General features: G+C 46.5%; 1 protein-coding gene across 2 annotated transcripts in view; it reads right to left on the bottom strand.

Annotated features, from left to right (window-relative positions):
• The window catches only part of LONRF3 (LON peptidase N-terminal domain and ring finger 3), a 37,037-nt gene that overhangs the window by 5,535 nt on the left and 10,852 nt on the right, over window positions 1-20,650 (bottom strand). For both annotated transcript variants that reach the window (XM_032844754.1, XM_032844755.1), the window contains 7 exons: window positions 16,837-17,101; window positions 15,968-16,061; window positions 6,912-7,026; window positions 4,614-4,735; window positions 2,625-2,783; window positions 1,801-1,963; window positions 445-594 (listed from right to left, as the gene is read on the bottom strand). In XM_032844754.1, coding sequence (XP_032700645.1) covers window positions 445-594; window positions 1,801-1,963; window positions 2,625-2,783; window positions 4,614-4,735; window positions 6,912-7,026; window positions 15,968-16,061; window positions 16,837-17,101 — 1,068 coding nt within the window. The remainder of the gene's footprint in view (window positions 1-444; window positions 595-1,800; window positions 1,964-2,624; window positions 2,784-4,613; window positions 4,736-6,911; window positions 7,027-15,967; window positions 16,062-16,836; window positions 17,102-20,650) is intronic.

Raw genomic sequence — 20,650 nt, 5'->3', positions numbered from 1 at the left:
GAAGATTCTGGGGTCTTGAGATTGGAATCCTGTAAGTTAGCTGGTCCCAACTCCCTGCTCCTGCAGCAATGGGGAAGACAGTTATGGGGCTCCCCAGAACTGGAAACCTTTGGTCTCAGCTCCCAGGATACCCTTCTCTTAATCCTGGCCTTTGCGTGAATCTTGTCACTCCCACACATTACTGTGGTGTGACTCTAGACCCTCACTGAAAGTTCCTCTGTTGATGGCATCTGTGTTCTCAATCTCTCACCTGACTTATCTCTCAAAACCTGTCTTGGATCCAGGTTCCTACTGCTTTACTTTACTGCTCCAATTCTGACTCGGGATCCATCTTCCTCTCTGTTCCTGGTCTGCTAAATGGCAACCATGCACCCACCTGATCCCAAACCCTAGGCTCTCTCATCTAGTGGGGGCAGTCCATTACAAAGAGACATTTTCATGTACCTGGGGATCAGCATCTTTCTCTGGCATGGGACCAAAGTGACTGATTATCCGATTCTTCAGAGATGATTTGAGCGAATGAAACCACGATGACGCTTGCTCATAGACACAATTATGCAATCCCATGAGCTCAGCATAATCATCTCCTTGAACCTGAAAGTACCAAAGTGGAAATGAAGCACTCTGTACCTTCTCCACCACTCCCAAGGCTGCTGCTGACACGGACTCCCTTTGGGCATCCAGCCCGCCCCCCTAGGAAGGCTTGCCCACCCGGCCTTCTCCTGTGTGGTGTGTGAACGTCTCCTCTGCCAGAGGATGGGCTGTGCATAACTTGTTGAGGGGCAGGAGGAAGGATAAAGGCTCCTCTAGGTAAATTAGCTGAAACAGCAAGACAGGTAGGAAACCAGAGGGGCGCCCTGGCTTGAGTGGAGGCATGCTGTCCAACTAGCTTACACTGCTTTACGCCTCTCTCCTTTTCATGTTTTATATCTGGTTTCCCATTGCGCACTGGCAAAAGAGACATGAGTATGTCTGTGTCTCACTGTGTAACTCTATTTTGCATGTCAAATACATTCACTCATCGATCAAACATTTACTGATCTTGTACCATGTAGTGAATGTAAACATAAATGAACATGGGATTATTTACCTTTTCTTCTACCCATTAGTCTAGAACACCAAAGATTAACTGGACATGTTATCTTTCTGCTTTATGGTACAATGGGTTTTAGGGAAGAACTCTTAAGCAGGCTGCACGTTTAAAAATATGAATGTACGGGGGCGCCTGAGTAGCTCAGTGGGTTACGCATCTGCTTCGGTTCAGGTCATGATCCCAGCGTCCTGGGATCAGGCCCCATTATCAGGCTCCCTGAGCCTGCTTCTCCCTCTCCCTCAGTCTGCCATTGCCCCGCCCAAGGGGTCAAATAAATAAATAAAATCTTAAAAAAAATACAAGCATACATGTGAATCTACAATTATCTCAAAAGACAAAGTTGGAAAATATAAATAAATTGATACATAAAATGCACATGTGTAGCTATCGCTCCATATCTACCCCTTGATATCTGTGGCAGAGACCTAATTCCTAGGCTGAACGGGCCTCTGCGTGGTTGGTCTGGCTTGCCATTTCTCACGCATGAATACGACTCAGCAGCTAGGCAGAGAAAGCCAGGACACGGAGCGCTCCTGGTGCCATTCTACAGCCAAACAGCAATCCAGCAGCATTCAGTGTCACCATAACAATTTGGTGAGAAATCCCAAGGCCCCTAACAGCGCTGAGAAATTCTTTTGTGAACATCTTTGTGGGCCAAGCTACAGGAATAGCCTGGCCTTGGGATTCGTGGCACTGGCCGTCCTCACCTTTTGGTCTTCAATGTATTCAATGTCAGCTGTATTGTAGCCATCTCGGTGGCCCTGATGGAGGACCCTGAAGCGCCTCCTGCCTATGCTGTCCACCACCGAGCGGCCATCAGCAAAGAACTGCACATTTCTGATCTCCAGGATGCAGCCGTATTCCGCGAACCTGCTTAATAGGGTATGAGTACAGACGTAAATCCTTGAGTCATTTCTGTGCCCTGGCCCTGAGCCATTTCTGTAACCCCAGGCTGTGGCTCGAGGGACTTCTGCCTATTTGCCTGTGCTGGGGTCCACGGCAGCAACCACACAACAGGCAGTGTCTGTGCAAAGAAAAATGTTCATGCAATAACATAACTGCTCCCGTGTATGGAGCAGACACTGTGTATTAGGTACTGTGCTCAGTGCTTTATGCGCGTTAACTCACCAACCCTCCCAACAAGCCCAGTGAGGTAGGCACTATTGTGCCCACTCTGCAGATAAGGACACTGAGTCACAGAAGTAACTCGTCCAAAGTCAAACTTGCTAAGGCTGGAGCCAGAATGTAAAGCCAGGCAGTGTGACTCCCGGGTCCACAGTCTTCCAGTGAAACAAACTGTAGAGTAAATGTCACCCGTTTAACAAAAGATTAATCCCAGGGTTCCTTTATATAGGCAACCTATTACATGGTAGGCTAGGGGCCAGGGAGACCGTGGTCTCTACGAACACTCACGGTCACGGACTGACTGAATCTCAGGAGTTGTGTCTCCCCGTCTTCTGGGAGCACCCCAAAGTCAACCCAAATCCCTCTCCAGCCAAGCCTCCCTTCACCTACATAGTTCTCCACTTACCCTTTGACAGGATCTCCAAGGCACATGCCAAACTGCCTTGTGCCTGTCTCGATGCATCTACGAATCATCAGGCGGTAACAAGGCTCGAAGATGTGCAGGGGACAAGGAACGGTGGGATAGGCCATAGTACACACGAAAATAGGCACGTTCTTATTTAAGCTGTTAGGAAGAGCAAATGACATGGATGTCTCAAAGCAATGGAGCAGAACACAGAAAGGTTGGTCAAACGTCCCCTTGTGGTTCCCCCACAGGAAGGCAAGGAGACCTCAAGTTTCTATAGCTGATTTAAAAAAAAAATATCCTGAGATGCCACTGACACTATGGGCTGAGTCCCATTACCTGGCGCAGAGGTTAGCCTAAGTGCTGAGAGATTGAAACTAGATATTCTATACGTTCTAATTTGCCTAAAGACGTCCTCTAGTACCTTCACATGGTGGGCGATAGCTATACCTCAATCTTTTTTTTTTAATGCTCTCTACTCAGAACAATCTCTTCAGGTGTCGTGCTGGTGGTAAAAGTGGACCCAGCCCTCCAGGGGGATGGTGGGAAAATCTCTGCAAGGTCTCCATCAGCATCTCAAACTTGCAAAGCCCCCAGGAGACCTGCTGGAAGGACCCAGCCAGAAGGAGGAGGGAGCAACAGAGAGGCAAGGTGCTAGCCCAGTGATGCTCAAATGCTCCTGTTCATCAGTCACCAGGGGGCCTTCCATCCAGACAGTGGGCTGCAGGACCCCTGAGATACTGGTATATTAGCTCTGGAGTTAGGACCCAGGAGTCTGCCCTTCAACAAGTGCCCGTGAAGAAGCAGATGCACAGCCTGATGGGAAACCACCAACCGGGCCAGCGCCTCCTCCATCACCGTTCTCTTCTTTGTCTGGTAAATCCAGTACTGGAACTTATCAATAGCTATAAGACCATCTGCCCAAATCCCCGCAGTATTAAGTTTAGGATTTCTTTAAATAGATATCCCTCTAATATATCCCAGTGTTTATTAATAAGACACTAAGTGATACTGGAGATAAGGGCTCAGAGAAACTCAAGGCAAATTTAAGAATCAGAAATAAAGATGCCCTGAGTAGATCTAGTCTAAGTCAAGGAGAAAAACAAGAATTTAATTTCTAGCTTCTCAGGAGAACATGTCACCCGAAGTGAGAGGCTCCACTCAAACGAAACCATGGCAGTTCAGAGGTGTTCTCTGTAAGGGGGGCACCTTTTGCCACCAGGCACCTGGCCCCCAGAATGCTGTGAGGATTCCAGTGGGGATGGGGAGGCGGGAGGCAGCAGTAGAAGAGGCAGAAGGGAGAGATTGCCTCGCGCTTCTTCCCAGTGAGCTGCTCTTCCAGCGGAGGAGCCCTCCTTCCACCTTCCTCCTTACCCTGCCTCTCCCACGGGCCAGGCAGAGGAGGCACAGAACAAGCAGCAGTCTCACTATTACCGTTACCATTAATTACTTGCTGTGCACTAGCTCATTTAATCTTCGCAAGTCCGTGAGGTAAGAACGGATTATTCCCAAGCTACAGATGAGGAAACTGAGGTCCAGAGAGGTCAAGGGACTTGCCTGAGCCCCTGAAGCATACTCACTTTGTGGCAGAATTGGGTCACAAACCCAGGTCTGGTTGGCACCAAAGTTCTTAACCTCACAGAACCTGCTTGAGTATCTGCAGTCTTTTGTATACTCTGTGAGTTCCCCTGATTAGCTCCTCCAAATTTACTCCTACCTCCTACCAGCAACACCCAGGCACAAGTGCCAAGATGTGACCTGGTCAATGGTCTGTGGCACATGGGTAAGCGCTGAGCAACTGGCTTCTGGGGGAAGCTCTGGCTTACAGCACTTGCCAATTTCTGTAGTATAGATACTCACCAAGGCCAATGTCAAGCTACCAACATGATATCATCAAGTGAAAAGTTAGGAAGAAATGTGCACATTCAGTTCTATGAGCTTCTGTGGGTCAAACTGAAAAGAAAAAAGAGAAAATGTGCATATACATACTTAGAAAGTTCTTCCATTTCTTCTTCATAAAGCCGCCTTCGTTCCTTGAGTTCTTCTGGAAGGAATTTAGCTATTAGCTCTTCCATTATGACATTTTTGCTGTATTTTCTGGATGCCAAGCACTAAAGGGGGAACAGGGCAATGAAATACTAATCAGTCTTCAGAAAAACACAAAGCACGCCTGCTTTTATCAGTAGGATAGTCGAATGACCCATATATCGGAGTAATTTGGACCCGTGTATTAGCAGGTGATAAATCATACTGCATATATTCTCTGGATATTACATGTGACTAATTACTTGTATAATTAGGCAAAAATATTTTAACAAGGGAAAAAGACCTGCGTTGAAGTTCTAAAAATCTCATAGCTTCCCTAAAATGCTCAAATTGAGATTATGTTCTTGTCAAAAAGGTGGGAGGGCAAATCCTTCCCTTTCCTCTTCTGGTTACTGCATTTACAAGCCCATGAAAATGCTCTTCACCTGGGATATACTGAAAGTCTGGTCAAAATGTTTGGGGCATGAAAAAGACATTTTCAAACATTGATCTTTTCCTGACCTGTCCCATACCCACAGCACCCCACCCCAATGCTTGGCTTCTGGATACTGTCAGTCTAAATATTCCCCCCGCCCAGCTTTAGCTAAAAACAAAACAACAACTAAATACTGGTGATTTTTATCTGTTTTTTAGATATATCATCTAGGCTATCACTGAAATTATGTTATAAACCATGATTTCAGAACCAAACTCGGGTCCATTGGTCACTACTATCCTCGCAAACACCCCTACTCCATACATATCCGGTGATCCGTAAGCAATGGGAATTTAACTGTGTGACCCAGACAATGAGAGTGAAAACATCTGCGAATTGCTTGCTATGGACGCTACCCATTGAGACCCAGCAGGGGGAGCTCCTGGTTATAAAATTGCTCGTTGGAGACCCTTTTTCCTTTCCCAGTATGGGCTCTGTGTGTCTATTCTGCAGTGAACGTGATTGGCATAAAATATTTATCACTCTTGGACACAGTGTAAGTGTGCCCCTGTGACAATACACAGAGACAGACGAGAATATTTTCTAGCCCCTGAGTCTGGGACCCCGCAGCATCTGCTCTTAGGATGCCTTCCCAGCCCCTGCTACCACCTAATGGCGGATCAGATGCTTTGCCCATCCCAGTCTTTGGGGAAAAGCAATGACTCAGGAGGTTGCTAATCCAGACTCCACCGCTGATGCTAAAACAAAAACCCAGGAAAGGCACGTACTGAGATGTTAACGGTGGTTTTCTCTGGGTGCTTAGCAGGACCAGGTTCTTCTTTCTGCTTACATGAATGTTGTAGTGTTACCACAACACACGTGTATTGTTATGTATAAGGACCATGGGCTCCTCACCCACCATCAGGCCAGCAGATCCCACCCACTGATCTAGGCAAGGTGTGACAGTGAGCCTCCCCTCTAACCCTACACACACCCCCAGGATTATCCTGGTTGATTATTTCACTCCATTCCCTTTGTTCAAACGTTTGGGTGTTGGGAAAGCTCAGCAGGTGACTTTTCTGGACCTACGTTCACCTAGAGATAGCCTTGCATTTCTGCCCTCTCCTTGGGGACAACAAGGGTCAAGGAATATTAAGACTGACTATAATGTGTCGTGCACAAGTCCCCAAGGGAGGGAAAACAAGATGGGCTCCCAGGTGTTCCTGTGCTACAGGAAAGTCCTCCAGTCCACCTGAAAAACAATGGTGGCAGCCTGTGTGGTTCCTTTCGGAGAATCTAGAAGCTGCAGAGCTTTTCAAGTGGCCAAATATCTGCTAATAAGTACAGCAGCTCCTGGGGGTGGGGGGGGGTGCCTGGAACAAGGACTACACTGAAGGTCTGTGAGGTTTTTCTGGGGCCCTGGGAGTGATACCTTCAAACCACAGAATAAACAACGATGGTGAGAAGAAATCAGCACTCATCTCGTCCAAGCCCAGAGAGGACAGAGGATTCACCTAAGATTGCAATGAATCAGGTGCCATGATAGGCTTAGCACCAGGATCCCTGTTTGTCCTCAATTTAATCCTTCTGTTTCCATCACAAATTAATTTCACTATTTACAGTTCATAAAAACCTAGATGTTGCCCCATTTTCCTGAAGGACTTTGTGAAGAGCGGAGGGGTAGCTCTAAGACAGGAAAAATAGACAGATGGCCTGAGGGAGTATTTTGCCCTAGCACAGTGCACTGGCTTGGGATCCAACAGGACACCATTTTGGTATCCAATTCCAAATAAGCTAACCCAATCAAGACAGAAAGAATGTCTTACCTGTGCAAGACCATCTTTGCACAGTGGACACTTTGCATTGTGATCTAGGCATCTTTCAAGGCATTTTAAACAAAATGTATGTCCACAAGGTGTTGTGACTGGCTCATAGAATAATCTGAAATTTAGGAATCAAAATGGAATAAACATGCAATAAGATGAAAAATAAAAGACAGAGCTAGTCAGTGTTAAGGTTTTACAGTATTGGAAAATTCTGTGTAAGGGGGGGGGTCTTTCCTTTTTAAAGTAATTCCCTGCTGTTGCTGCACTTCAGAAAAGCATTTGCTTTTTTGTTCCTGAGCTGGATTTTTTTTAAATGCATTTATCAACATTTATGACATAGCTAGATCATTTTGTAACATCAGTTCTAGTCAGTCTCTTCTGACTAGCATCCAAAATGTTTTTCCCTGTCACGTCTCAGAAAAATAGAGATTAATGCCCAGAGTGTCTGAATAGATTTCATTCTAAAATATGTAGCCAACCTGTTCACTAAAGATATGTAAACACACACACAGACAGATAAATACAAACACAGATAAACACACACACTCTGTCTCACACATTTACTCATTTAAGTACTTTATATCATATGTACAGTGCAAAAAGGCTTGGCTTGTTTGCTAACCTCGACTCCATTTTTCACCTAAGCAATGTTTACTGCCTGAAGGATCTCAATATTGCACCTTTAACAAACAGATGACTACCTTTTGTATGAATGGATCATTTTCTTAGAAGCAGTAGAGTAATACTGTCAAGGTGCTTACTGATACACACACACACACACACACACACACACACATGCATATGCAGATCTGCCTCCATATACTTCAATTAGATCCTACTTTAATTGCTTTGCAGGAGCTGGATATTTTCAAAGCAATCTGGGGAATCTTTTAAAAAAGCAGTTCTATTCATTCAGAGATTCATGGATTTACTTTGCTTAAAAAGAAAGGCTCACCTGCAGCAGGACCACTGGGTAGGGGCAGCTGAAGATGGTGGTTCAGAAGTGGGGCCGGCGCTCACCAAAGGACAGACAGAAGGGAAAGACAGATGCCTGACCAGCCTCTTTTGACCTCACAGGAGTGTTCAGTTGAGAGGAAGAGGCAGCCAGCTGCACAGCCCCCTCGTGTGGCCAGGAGGTGCAACAACAGCCTGGCGCACACAGCCAGGCTGAGCAGGATCAAAATGTCAGAGAGGAAGAGTACCCGGAAAAAAACTGAACCCCCCCAACTAGAATGACAGTGAGGTCCAGAGGGGAGGAAGTCGCTTCTAGTTGGCAGAACAAAGTCTATCCAATGTCCACCTTCCAGTGGCATGCTCCCTCTGTTCAAACAATGATTATTTATTTATTTATTTTTTCAAACTATGATTCTTGACCACTGCTCTTTGTGAGAATCACCTGGGGAGCTTTTCCTTTAAACAGCTTTACTGATGTGTAATTGACATGCATGAGCTGCACATACTCCAAGTTTACAGTTTGGTGAGTTTTAAACTATGTGCACGCCTATGAAACCATTTCAACGATCCAGGTCACGAACATACCCATCACCCCCAAATACTGCCTCATGTTCCTTTGTAAATCCTACCTCCTTCTCCCCTCTCCCAGCCTCCACCACCATCTGGGGAACTTTTAAGCACCATACAGTTGCCAGGGACCACGCCTGCAGAGATTCAAATCGGTTGGTCCAGGGTAAGGGCCAAGCACCAGGATTTTTTTTTTTTTAAAGCTCCTGGGTGGTTTTAATTAAAGTGCAGCCAGGATTGAAAATCACTGGATTCCACAATCCTACTAATCTCTGCACAGATCAATCTTCTGTACTGGTCTCCAAACTGAATTCTCAGAGCTACCTGTAGAGCTTCCAAAACAGACACGGTGAAAGTCCACTGGGTCAAGTGTGTTGTTTAGCGGGTCAAAGGGAGGGACAGAGATTTGATATTTTTAACAAGCCAGTGAAAGACTAGCAGCTGCTGGCACATTCCCCACTTTTTTGATTAAAAAAATTCTAGTGAAATTTGAGGGAAAAGCATCTCGTGGGAAAGAAATGAATAGTTTCTTAAGAGAAATCAGTTTAAATTTAACAGGCTATCCACAAGACGGATTCTCACTTATTCATTTAGCAAACGTGCTCTGCGTGCTGACGCAGAACGAGGTTCTGGCAGTATGACAAGTACAAGAAGGCATCTGACTTCTAGGAGACGAGAGGACACACACTGAAAACACTGTGAAACACACACTGTCATTGAAAAGGTGATATTTAATAAGTCCATACCAGTACAAGTGATAATTGTTAAAGTGTTGAAATTAAAAAAAAAAAAAAACAAGCACATGAAGGTCTGGAGTAGGAGAGAGACTTTTGATAGATTCACTTTTTCTACATTTTGAATGTTATATTTCTGTTTTAGAAAGCAGCTCATTTAACAGAATTAATATATTTTAGTTATTAAATTGGGCAAAAAGTTATTTGGCCAGTTATTAAATTGGCCAAAAAGTAAGATTAATTTTCAAAAAACACTATGATGGCGGTCCTAACCAGTGTACTAAGGAAAGAAGAAGAAAAAAAGTATGAGGATTAGAATGGAAAACACCAAATCTGTCATTATTCACACATGGTGTGAAGGTGACCTGGTCAAATCTAAAAGAATCCACAGAGGGTACTGGTGGCTCAGTCAGCTGAGTGTCCAACTCTTGGTTCCGGCTCAGGCAGAGATCTCAGGGTCATGGGTCTGAGCCTCATGTGAGGCTCTGTGCTCAGCAGGGAGTCTGCTTAAAGAATGCCTCCCCCTTTCCCTCTGCCCTCCCCGGCTCCTTTCTCTAAAACACATAAATTTTTTTTTAATTTAAAAATCTACAGACTGATTATTAGAATTTGTAAGAATTGATAGTATTAACAAGGATGTTAATAAATATACGTACACACACAATTGTATTCTATACACCAGCAAAAAAAAAACAAGAAAACACATTTTTTAAAAAGGTAACATTTACAGTCACATTTAGAAATCAAGTGTTCCAGGAAGAAATCCAACAAAAACTGTACAAGACCTCTGATGGAAAGAACTATAAATACCTCATTGAAAGGAAGTAAAGAAGACCTAATTAATCCCGATAAAAATCCCAATGGCTTATTTCAGATGTTTGTTTTGACTTGACAAGTTGATTTCTAAATGGTATAAGGCAAGGCAAAGGGTCAAGAGGACCGGAGACACTTCTAAGGGCAGCACTGTGGGAGGACTGGCTCTACCAGACATCAGACCTTATTATAAAGCTGTAGTGATTAAAACAGTATAGGGCTAGCACAAGGACAAATCCGTAAATAGACTAGAAAGCCCAGAAATAGACCCAGACCCAGATTCTTGATTTATGACAACTGTGGCACTTCAAAGCAGAGGGGGGATTTTCAGTACATGAGTAGCATTCTCAATAAATGCTATTTGGGATAGCGGGCTGTCTGTATGGGGAAATGAAGTTGGGCTGTTCTCACACCATACACAAAAATCACTTTCATGTGGGCTGGAAAGGTAAATGTGAAACAGTGAAGCTTTTAGAAGACATAACAGAATATCTTGATGATCTCAAGGTAAAAGAAAAAAGATTTCTTGGGCAAAACACGCACAAGGAAAAAAAAAACCGCCACTAACTATAAATGAAAAGATTGATAATTTTCATTGCATTAAAACAAAGAACTTGTAAGTTCATTAAAAGACGCCATGAAGAGAGCAAAAAAGCAAGCCACAAGTGGGGGAAGGTATTTGTAGCACACATGACTAACAGGGGGCTTGTGTCTACAACAGACATAAAGCTCCTAGAAGTCAGTAAGAAAAAGAGAGATAACCCAATCAAGATGGGCAAAGATTTATATGCACCAGTATACATAGAAACTTCTCATAGCAACGTTGTCCATAACAGCTCCAAACTAGAAACAACCCAAATATCCTTCTGAAATAGAACAAAGGAAGAAGCTGTGGTAGAGTCATACAATGGGCCACTATACATGAATGAAAATGAACAAACATCACCAGTACGCAGTAACGTGAATAAACCTTAATACTATGGAAAAGAAGCCAGAACAAAAAGAAATATGTTCTTGATAATTCGATTTATATAAAGTGTTTTAGAAATAGGTAGAACTAAATTATACCATTTAGAGATGCATACATGGGTAGGGGGTAAAACTGTTTTTAAAAAAGAAGAGAGAAAAATCAAGAAAGACAGTGGCTTCAGTGGGCAAGGGGCAAGGAGCTGTGATTCAGAAGTGGCCCACAGGAGGCTTGTGGGGGTCCTGGCCATGTTTTATTTCTTGAACTGAGAAGGACTGTACGAGTATCCTCTCTACAGAATTTTGTTAAGAGAGTACAATTTTAATTTTATGTACTTTTCCACCATGTGTGTTTCACAATTTAGAATGTTTCTCACAAGTGTGATTTGCAGGCGGATTTGGAAACCATTGCCGTGAGCTTCTGCAGCAGCCAAATTCAGAAAGTCTCACTTCCCCAGTAATTTGAGTCCTATGAATCTGAAAATTTGTTACACACCTTAGTCAATGACACTAATGATGATGATGATTGAGGAATCTGTACCTGCTAAACTGTTTTTTTTTCCTGAGAACTTCAAAATCGGGCCTTTTGTAAAACAGCAATGGCATCGCTGGCTAATTCACTGCAGTAAATACTGACATGTAATGAGCAGATGAACGAAACAGACCCAAAAGGAAACAACGACTCTCAGCAAGAACTGTGATTAAAAGGCCCCCGAGCTGAGTGGTCGCAGACGAGAAGGCTGCCAACAGACACTGCGTAATGCCTGTTTTGAAATAATTCAAAGTTCAGATGCTCAGAATATATCACCTTTTAAGACTCAAGTCGCTTCTATATTCGGGGCTACTCTGCTCCTCTCCAAAGGATGATGGATAAAGTGACATGAGACAGAGGGAGTATATTTCTCTTGCTGTTCTTGGTGTGTGTAATACTGTTTTTCAAATAAATTAACTTCATGTATTACTACTGAGGAAATGAAGACTCAGACAGGTTAAGCGACTTGCCCAAGGTCACACAGCTAGCTAGGAGGTAGCAGGGCTTGGGGTGTGAAGTCACACCTTGTTCCCCAGCTCATCTTCCTTCTCCACTATATGACACAGCAGCGACAGCATGCACACCTATATCTAGAACAGACATCATCCATCCGTGTGTAGACATACCGACAACACAGTTCTCTCTCTCCCCATTCCAGAGAGAGAGAGAGAGAGAGAGAGAGAGAGAACTCTGTATAGAGATAGAGATAGAAATAGGTATATACTTGAAGTCCTCTCCATTTTATTTACCACTAAGTAATGATTGTAGGAAACACTTGAGGGAGACATTTATAAATCAGAGTAGTCAGATTTTCTCACAAGAAAGCATTTTACATTGTCACAGTGGTGGAGTAAACAATAGTAATAATAAATGCTTTCAGTTACATGTCAGCCCGGATAAAATGCTTGGCTTGTCTAGAAATAGCTATCTTTTCCCACCAGTTACATCCTTGTATTGTGTTCTTTTGCTGCTATCAAAGGAGAGCGAAGAGGGCATGAGAAGGAGGGGGGTGGAGAAAGAGAAAGAAAAAGAGAGAGGGAAGGAAGGAAAGAGATGGTGGGGCAGACTCCTTAACACCCAGCTATTTGAGTAGCTAAAACTAGGTTAAATACAAAGTTTTCATTTCAATTGACAAAGAGGTCACTGGGCCATTAGGTAACTGGTTCAAATATCAAGGATTCTTGTTCCACATCTCAAAATATCCTTGTCACCCCAAAGGCGATATTCCACAACAGCCCCAGAGGGGGCCCCCAGTGGCGAGAGATTCCAGCTGGCTAAATCTCAAGGGGTTTCCAGTCACAAAAGACTGGGGGGCAGAGTTCTGAGGAGTTGGAATTAGGAAACAACTTCCCTCAACAGAGCTCTCCCAATCCAGCCAGGGGGACTTGGGAGACAGGAAAGTGTCTCATTACTGCACACTCCAATTCTTATCCCATTCACTTTTTCCACCCTTTTCCCTGCAAGATGTACAAGGGGCTCCTGAGTTTCCCTCTAGAGTCGGATGAACTTTGCACTCCAACTTGGCTTCTACTAATGCAGTGCCACGGGACTGGATTTCATTCTTGAAACTCGTAGAGGAGGTACAAATGTCTAGTTTCACGACCCAGTAGATGGTTTGAAAATATCTCAACCCTTAGACACCCTCTCCCCCAAAGACACGAGGGTCATAATAGAACCTGACAATAATCCTAATGACAACAAAAAGGAAAAAAAAATCACTAGAGAGGTGGAAACAGGAACTTTGACAAGACTGTATTCAAACAAAGCATGCACATGAAACAGCTTCTGTCAACATCTGATTTCTGCCTTACAGATAAACCCTGTTGGGAGGGGAACTACATGTTTCTGACCCAGGGTTACAGTTTTTTTTTAAGGTTTTATTTATTTATTTGAGAGAGAAGGAAAGAACAGAAGTGGGGGGAAGGGCAGAGGGGGAGAGAGAGAGAGAGAGAGGCAGACTCCCTGTTGAGTGGGGAGCCTACATGGGGCTGGATCCCAGGACCCTGGGATCATGACCTGAGCTGAAGGCAGATGCTCAACTGACTGAGCCACCCAGGTGTCCCAAGGGCTACAGTTAAGAGCCTTCAGGCCAGAAAAGCTCTCTGGACTTGGTGGGTTCCTCTGCACTCTGAAGCAGCTGGGGTCCCCTTAAAAGTTACCAAACTATATACTACAACTACCCCAAACAAAGATGGGCTTTTGTTTTGAAGTCTCATTTAGAACAGAGGGGCAGGATAAAGGAAATAATGGCTTTTAAGCTCAGGGTGAGCAAACCAGAAGGGGGTCTTATCCTCTTGGTGTTTATTTCTTGGAGCAAATTTCTAACCCTTCTCTGAAGCCCCCTGTTGAGATCAGGGACAAACAAGATGAAAGGGAGAAAGCAGAGGAAACAGAACAAAAGAACTCCAACCTCAGGATTCTGAGCCCTCAGCAAAAACACAAACAGGATGAGTCTGTGTGTTTGATTTTGTGTTGGCTGGATGTTGGGAGGAGTATTAAGGAGGATACGTCCAGCAAAGACCTGGACTTTCTGAACAAGCTAAACCAAGTCTAGCAAAGTCTGACACCTGAAAGACTGTGGCTTAGAGGAATGATGGCGGAGGCCCCCTTCTCTGCTTGGAAGCAGACATTCTGCCTCGTATCCTGGCTCCTCCGTGACCCACCTGACACTTTGTTGTGAGGGGGACGGGGAGATGGTCAAAGGGAACTGGTTACATGACCCACCCCACTCTCACCTACTCCACCTAAAACTCCCCGATTGTATCTGGAAGGACTTTCTTTCAGTGCTGCTGTATTCATCTGCCAAACAGTTCATTTTCAGGTCTGCCCGAGTTCAGAAGCAAATCTGACAATTTGATTTTTTTTTTAATTTTATTTATTCATTTGACAGAAAGAGATCACAAGCAAGCAGAGAGGCAGGCAGAGAGACAGAGAGGAGGAAGCAGGCTCCCCGCTGAGCAGAGATCCCGGTGCAGGGCTCGATCCCAGGACCCTGAGATCACGACCCAAGCCCAAGGCAGAGGCCCAACCCACTGAGCCACCCAGGCACCCCTAATTCAATTATTTTTAAGAGGAAGAAAAAGTACATGTCCAGGTAATTGGCTCCTTATTCATTTTTATGCATACAGTAAAAGTCCTCCCAAATACAAAAGCACATGATTGATATGGAAGGCATACGTGCTTGCAAAGGGCAAGAAAACACCCCAGGATCCTTGGGGGGTGGCTGGATCCCACTGTGTGGTAGACCACAGGATTTTTCTTAACATCTCTTGGGTCAACCATCTTAATAACTTTTATACAAATGTCTCAGCCTTCTTTTAATGCTATTTTTTGCGGGGGGAAGCACTTTTGAGAATCTACCAAAATCTGTGGACCTTCGGAAACACACATACACACACACACACTCTCTCTCTCTCTCTCTCTCTCTCTCTCTCACATACACATTTTTACATACAACTTCAGGGAATTCACAGATCTTTTAGAATCCATACAAAGAACTTCCTCAGGGGTCCGTGGACTTAAAGAATCTCTGGTCTAGAAAAAGAGTTAACATACATGGAGTATCTACTATGTCAGGCACTATTCTAAGTGTGTTTTAAATAGATTCTCTCAGTTAATCATAACAACCTCATAGGCTGGGTACTACTCTTCTCCATTTTACTGATGAGAAAACAGTGGCAGAGAAAAATCACTTGCTCTAGGTCAAACAGCCAGTAAGTGGCAGAGCCAGGGTTCAAGCCCAGGCCATCTGGCTTTGGAGCGCCTCCTCGTAGCCACAAAGTCACAGCTGTGAAAGGAACCAAACTAAAGTCCTTTTTTTCACACAGCCCAAGCTTGTACCAGCTTCCTTTTTCCCGAGGCGGGTGGGCAGGTGTGTGGGTAATTCGCTTCCCCACTGGGTATAGAAGGGATGCCTGGCCAAGTAGTACATGCCTGCTACTGATATTGTTCAAAACGAAAACCATTTGGCTTCCAAAGAAGAGGCCTATGGCATTAACATTAGCCCTTGAGCTTTGGGATCTTGATCTAGTAGGTGAGACTCGTTCCAGGGTCATGAACTCAAATACCTACAAGGTACCAGGAAAATAATGCAAATATGAGACACAAGCAATTGAGAGACAGGGGAACCATGGCCAACTAGAGAGTGTCTGTCCTCTCTCTAAACATTCACATTTAACAACAACCAAAAAAAAAAAAAAAATCCCATGAAGGCCAAACCAAAGACATTCAGAGTGTGTCCCTGAGTCTGTGAGCTCTGGGTAGACCATTTCCTTCCCCCTCTTTAGGTATCTCCAAGTCAGGAGTGTAGGGAATATAACCTGTAAGCAAGGGACACAAGCTAGCCCACGTGACCAACAGCAGCGTGATTTTCATTCTGTTAGAACCATTCTTTTCCGTGCTAACCAACTGAACATAGGTCACTAGCCCAAAGGTCCGGACTCCCCAGAAGAAGAAGCCTCGGGCAATAAGTGGTAGCCCCCATAGCATACCTCATGCACAGGGCGCATTCAAGGTCAGACACATCCACAGAAGATGGCAGTGGAGCACTGACAGCAGCCTCGGCCCCCTGCTCAGCCAGAGTATCTGTGATTTAGAAAGCAGTAAGTCAGAGATGGACCAACCTTACTTTCACAGACAGCACTTCTGAGGCAAGAGAACCCCATGGGTGTTTCAGCTTGCCGCTCTCACCCTGCCTCCCAGAGGGTAGATGCCCTGGCCACCCGAGCCACCGGGAATGGGATACCCGGAAAGAGGCTCCGGGAGGTTTCCGGCAGCCCCACAGGAAGAAAAATGTGAGTCTGGGAATATCCAAGAGCCCTGGGGACTTGACTCCAGTGCAGCGGGCACCTCACTCCACAGCAGCAGCAGCAACAGCAATCCCATGGCCTGAGCCAGGTCTTCAAGGCTGGTACTGAATCCCGGCCCTGGCAGCCTCTCTTGGAAAGACATGAGGCTGCGGCTGCTGCTTCTGATGCCTACCACTGGGCACCCAGCTGGGAGGGAGGAGGGCAAGGCCTGGTCACACCACCCCGTGCCTCCATTCTTAGAATGGAGACGAGGGTAGGGGCAGGTGGGCCTGGAAAGAGGCGACACCACCAAGGGCGTGAGGTGTCAGTTGTCGATACGGGCCCTGACCTTATGCCTTGGCTTTTCCTTATTATTAGTGAACCCCAACATTGTGCTAACAACCATGTGGGCTCTTTCAAAGATGTGGCACAGCTCATTGCCAGAGCTGGGCCGCACACCCAGAGTCGGAGGAGCCCGCCGAACCCCCCATGGAGGCTAAGTGACCCGTAGATGCCTGTGAGTCCCGGCCCTGCCCCCTCCAAGCCCCTTTCTCCCTGCGGAGAGTCAGTACCTGGCTTCAAGGCTTTCGCAGGCACCTCTGAGTCTCGGGTTTCAATTTGACAATGCTTCCTTTTCTTTTCGTGGCATTTGCCAGCCTTGGTGGAGGCAGCTTCTGCAGAGGCCGCGTCCCCTTTCTCCGCCTTGTCTCCTGCCTGGCCTTTCTGGTCGCCTTGCTTCCCCTCCCCCTCTACTTTAACTGGGTTTGCCAGGCTGCTGCGGTCTCCCCCCGCTGCTGCTTCCTCCTGACTAGAACAGCATGGGAGCTCCGGGTTGTCCTGGACGGAGAAAGAGCCGAATGTCAGTATCACCTTAGGACCAGCATCATCCTCTGACACTGCTACCGACTGGGGATAGAGAGAAAACTACGGAGCCCTGATCGCTGAGTGGACACACAGCTTAACTGGGGTGGGGGGGCAGTCAGAAGACATACTTCCCACTTCCGACCACGCAGCATCGGCAAAGAAGGCATGCCGGGCCTGGGTGAAACGGAAGAACTTCCCTAGGCAATGACAGAAAAGCGCATAGAGGACAGACACCTTGGGCTGTGGTGAAGGGGACAGATAGGGAGTGGGGCACCTGCCCCTCTCCTGGGCAAATCTTTCCCCAGTTACCACCGGAGGGAAACCAAGGCAAGCAGTGAGCGTGGATCCTATCACCCAATCTCCTGCCGCTCTCTCTGCCACTTCAGGCCATCTGAGAGCCCCACCTCCAAAAGGACTTTCGCTAAGGCTTTGGCACAGGTGTGTTCACAGGCCTGCGGAGTTCCCTTGGGTTCCAGAGCTCTGCGTTATACCAGTCAAAAGAACTCCGTGTCATACTAGCCAAAAGACAAACTACTCTTTTGACTAGATTTTGAGTGAGATGTCTGAAAAAGAGACAAGTCACTTGGCAAAACGACCAATACTGTCTCTAGCCTTTTCAAGACTTTCTGTCCAGGGGAGGGCATTTGAAAATGGATCTAGAAATAAATCCAGTACCAAGGTGCTTGCAGATTTATCTGGCGAACCCTGAACTCTGCTCTAAATCTATAGTCCGCAGGTCCCAAAATGCTCATGTTGTTTTCTTTCCCTTCAACCCCTAGCCCCTCCAAATGGTAGACAGACGGAAAATGGGGAGTAGAGAGTCGGGAGAGAATGGTGAGATGAGGAGAAAAAGGATATGGGTTTTCTCAGTCTCTAACCTGGGGAGATCAGGGGATCTGCAGCCCCAGAGCCGTGTGGCACCCTCCACTTTCTCTAAGCCCCACGCACTGTCCACACGGGGGTACACTGCTTTGCAATGCAAAGTTTATGTGGAAGCCCAATTCCCCTTTCCCCTCAACTGGCTCTTCCTGGAAAGCCAGGGGTGCTATTTTCCCTCACTTCTGATTGAGCTGCAGTGAAAAGTCACTCCAGGCACTTCTTCAGGCAACTGTTAGCGTTCTCAGTCATCTACTGATGATCTCAAACATTACTGAAATGCACTAGGTGTTCTCTGACTTCTGAAGATACTCGGTTCTGCCCCGTTTTTTGTTTTTGTTTTCTTAAGTCAGGCACGCCTGCATTTTATTCCTTTTTAAGAGCGGGGAGAGAAGCAGGGAAAAATGTAAGATTCCTGCCTGTCAGAGAACCCAAGAAGCCCTGGAGATCACAGGGCTTCCACACAGGGGAAGAACACACGGCAAGGATCGGGACGGGCAGGGAGACCATTGCCTCAAGGTGCCTAGGTTTTCAGGGCTAAATTCTGTCTTCAAGTCTGGACTTCTGAGCCCCAGCTTCTGCCCACTTACTCTCTGCTGAGAAAGCCAGGGCCTAGAGCCCATCCCTCCGTGGTTCTCTTTTCTTGTTCCCAAAGATGGGCACAAATACCCATCTCCCTCCCAGGGACTTAACTCTTCCCAAATTGCTTCCCTCTTCCCAGCTACGACTACGTCCTGGAAGTCTACTGATGTGTAAGACTCCGTGGGGGAATATAAAATTACCTCCACTTGGGGATCAAATGGGGTTGTCTTTGCACAGGGAACTCAGCTGGTGCTCAAAGACCAGCAACTTGAACAAACAAAAAAAGCAGGAAAGGAGGGGTTGTTAGGCCTCTTCCCAGGCTCCACCCCTAAGCTGATAAAGCGGCCTGGATTGAATGGTTCCAGGGGAAGCGGGCCAACTCCTTTTTCCTTCTGTCAAATCTCTCAGCTGGATCTGACCAAGAACTGAAAAAATGAAGGTAATAAAACCAACCTCCCCCCCGGGACCATGCCTGAAATCCGGTTTTATCTGTAAGAAATAACCTTCTAGCAAAGAACACAACCACTAGTGAATCCATTTCTTCCTTCTCAGGAACCGAAGGAGAGGTAGGGCTCACTCCCACGTTTGCCCACACAACAGCCAAACGAAGCATCGCGAGCGAGCTGGGTGAGTTGAGTTTTACCTGTGACAACTTTGGTAGATTATGACTGGTGCCTTCAGTAGCCATTGATTCTACGTGTTCCTTTAATCTAGGGTGAGGTGCCAACAACTTCAGGATATCGGGAAAATGTTCCTGAGAGTCCCCCGGGACTGATGGTGAAAAGAAACTAAGGAGAAGCTGTGACATAAAACAGAAGACTTCACTGCTTATGTTTCTACAGGTGCTTGGGTGGTGGGGGTGGGGGAGGGGGAGACAGGGGCAGGGGACACAGCTCGCAGGGTGAAACTCCAGGGAAGCAGCCTGGAACCAGAGACCCCAATGTACCAGGGCAGGGGGCCTCAGTTTGGCGTGCGCCAGAGCTACCTGGGGAGCTAATGAACCCCCCAGGTTCCAAGTTCCCACGCCTGGCTCCCCCAGGTCTAAAGTGTGGCCCTAGAATCTGGATCTCAAAAAGGCATCACAGATGACTTTGTCATCCTAGCCAAGTTAAGAGCCATCACTCCCATGCTACCATTCCATAGAAATAACCGCAGTGGGAATTCAAGACCTATCCAGGAGGAAAGACACAGAGAGGTGAAGGCAGGAGGCAAACAACATGGGCGAACCTGTCACGTCCATAGCAGCCCCGTGGGTAGAAGCCTACACACATCCTCTAGGTCCCTCCATGTCTTCCCCCTACCAGCCCATTCTGCCTCCTCCTCCTCGGACCACCCTCCTTGGGCCTTTAATCCCTTGCACAGTGAAGTGGTGGGAAGAGCAGAACCCAGCCTCTCCTCCCCCATTCTGGCCTTCACTGTGCAGAGACTGCTGGGTAACTTCAGGTACTGGAGGCACGAAGGCTCCTGTCTGGGGCCGGTTTCCCTTGCGGTTGGAGAAGGTGGGGAGCGGGGGAGGTGGCAGGTGAAGACACAGAAGACCCAGCAGGGTCTGGGAGTCAAGGATATGTGTTCTCGTGCAGGCTTCCCCATGAGCTGCCCGCATTCTTGCTTCGATTCTCCCCTGTGCCAGCACGGGTTACAGACAGACGCGTGGACATACTGTATGTAACACGAAACACAAGAAAGCAGCTCGCTTGGCTTCCAGCACACATGGAAGTGTTTACCACCGGGCAGCCGCTGCGGTGTCTGGAGACCCACCAAAGGGCGCTCCACGCCCTTGCTCAGGGGAACAGGGTATGAACTGATCAAGGGAGGCTGACAGAGACTCCGACCAAACTCTGTCCGGTTTAATTTGTCCCCTTGCTGGCCCCTAGCAGTGCCTTCACGGGGCTCTTTGAGATGTCAGCACTTTCCACAGAGCCAAAGCCTGCTCAGTGTCCAGCGCCAGCTCCAGTGCATCAGCTTGGGCCCCCTGATGTCACTTGTCCGTTCAAGTTCTCTGCTGCACCATAACGGAGCGCCTTACACTGCTCGGCCTCGCCCGAGTCTCAGATCGTGCCACAC

This window comes from Lontra canadensis, unplaced genomic scaffold (assembly GCF_010015895.1).
Source record: "Lontra canadensis isolate GAN:19392208 unplaced genomic scaffold, GSC_riverotter_1.0 scaffold155, whole genome shotgun sequence".
NCBI classification, from domain to species: Eukaryota; Metazoa; Chordata; class Mammalia; order Carnivora; family Mustelidae; genus Lontra; species Lontra canadensis.
The sequence above is the reverse complement of the archived record's forward strand: the minus strand, read 5'-3'. Positions and strand labels throughout refer to the sequence as shown.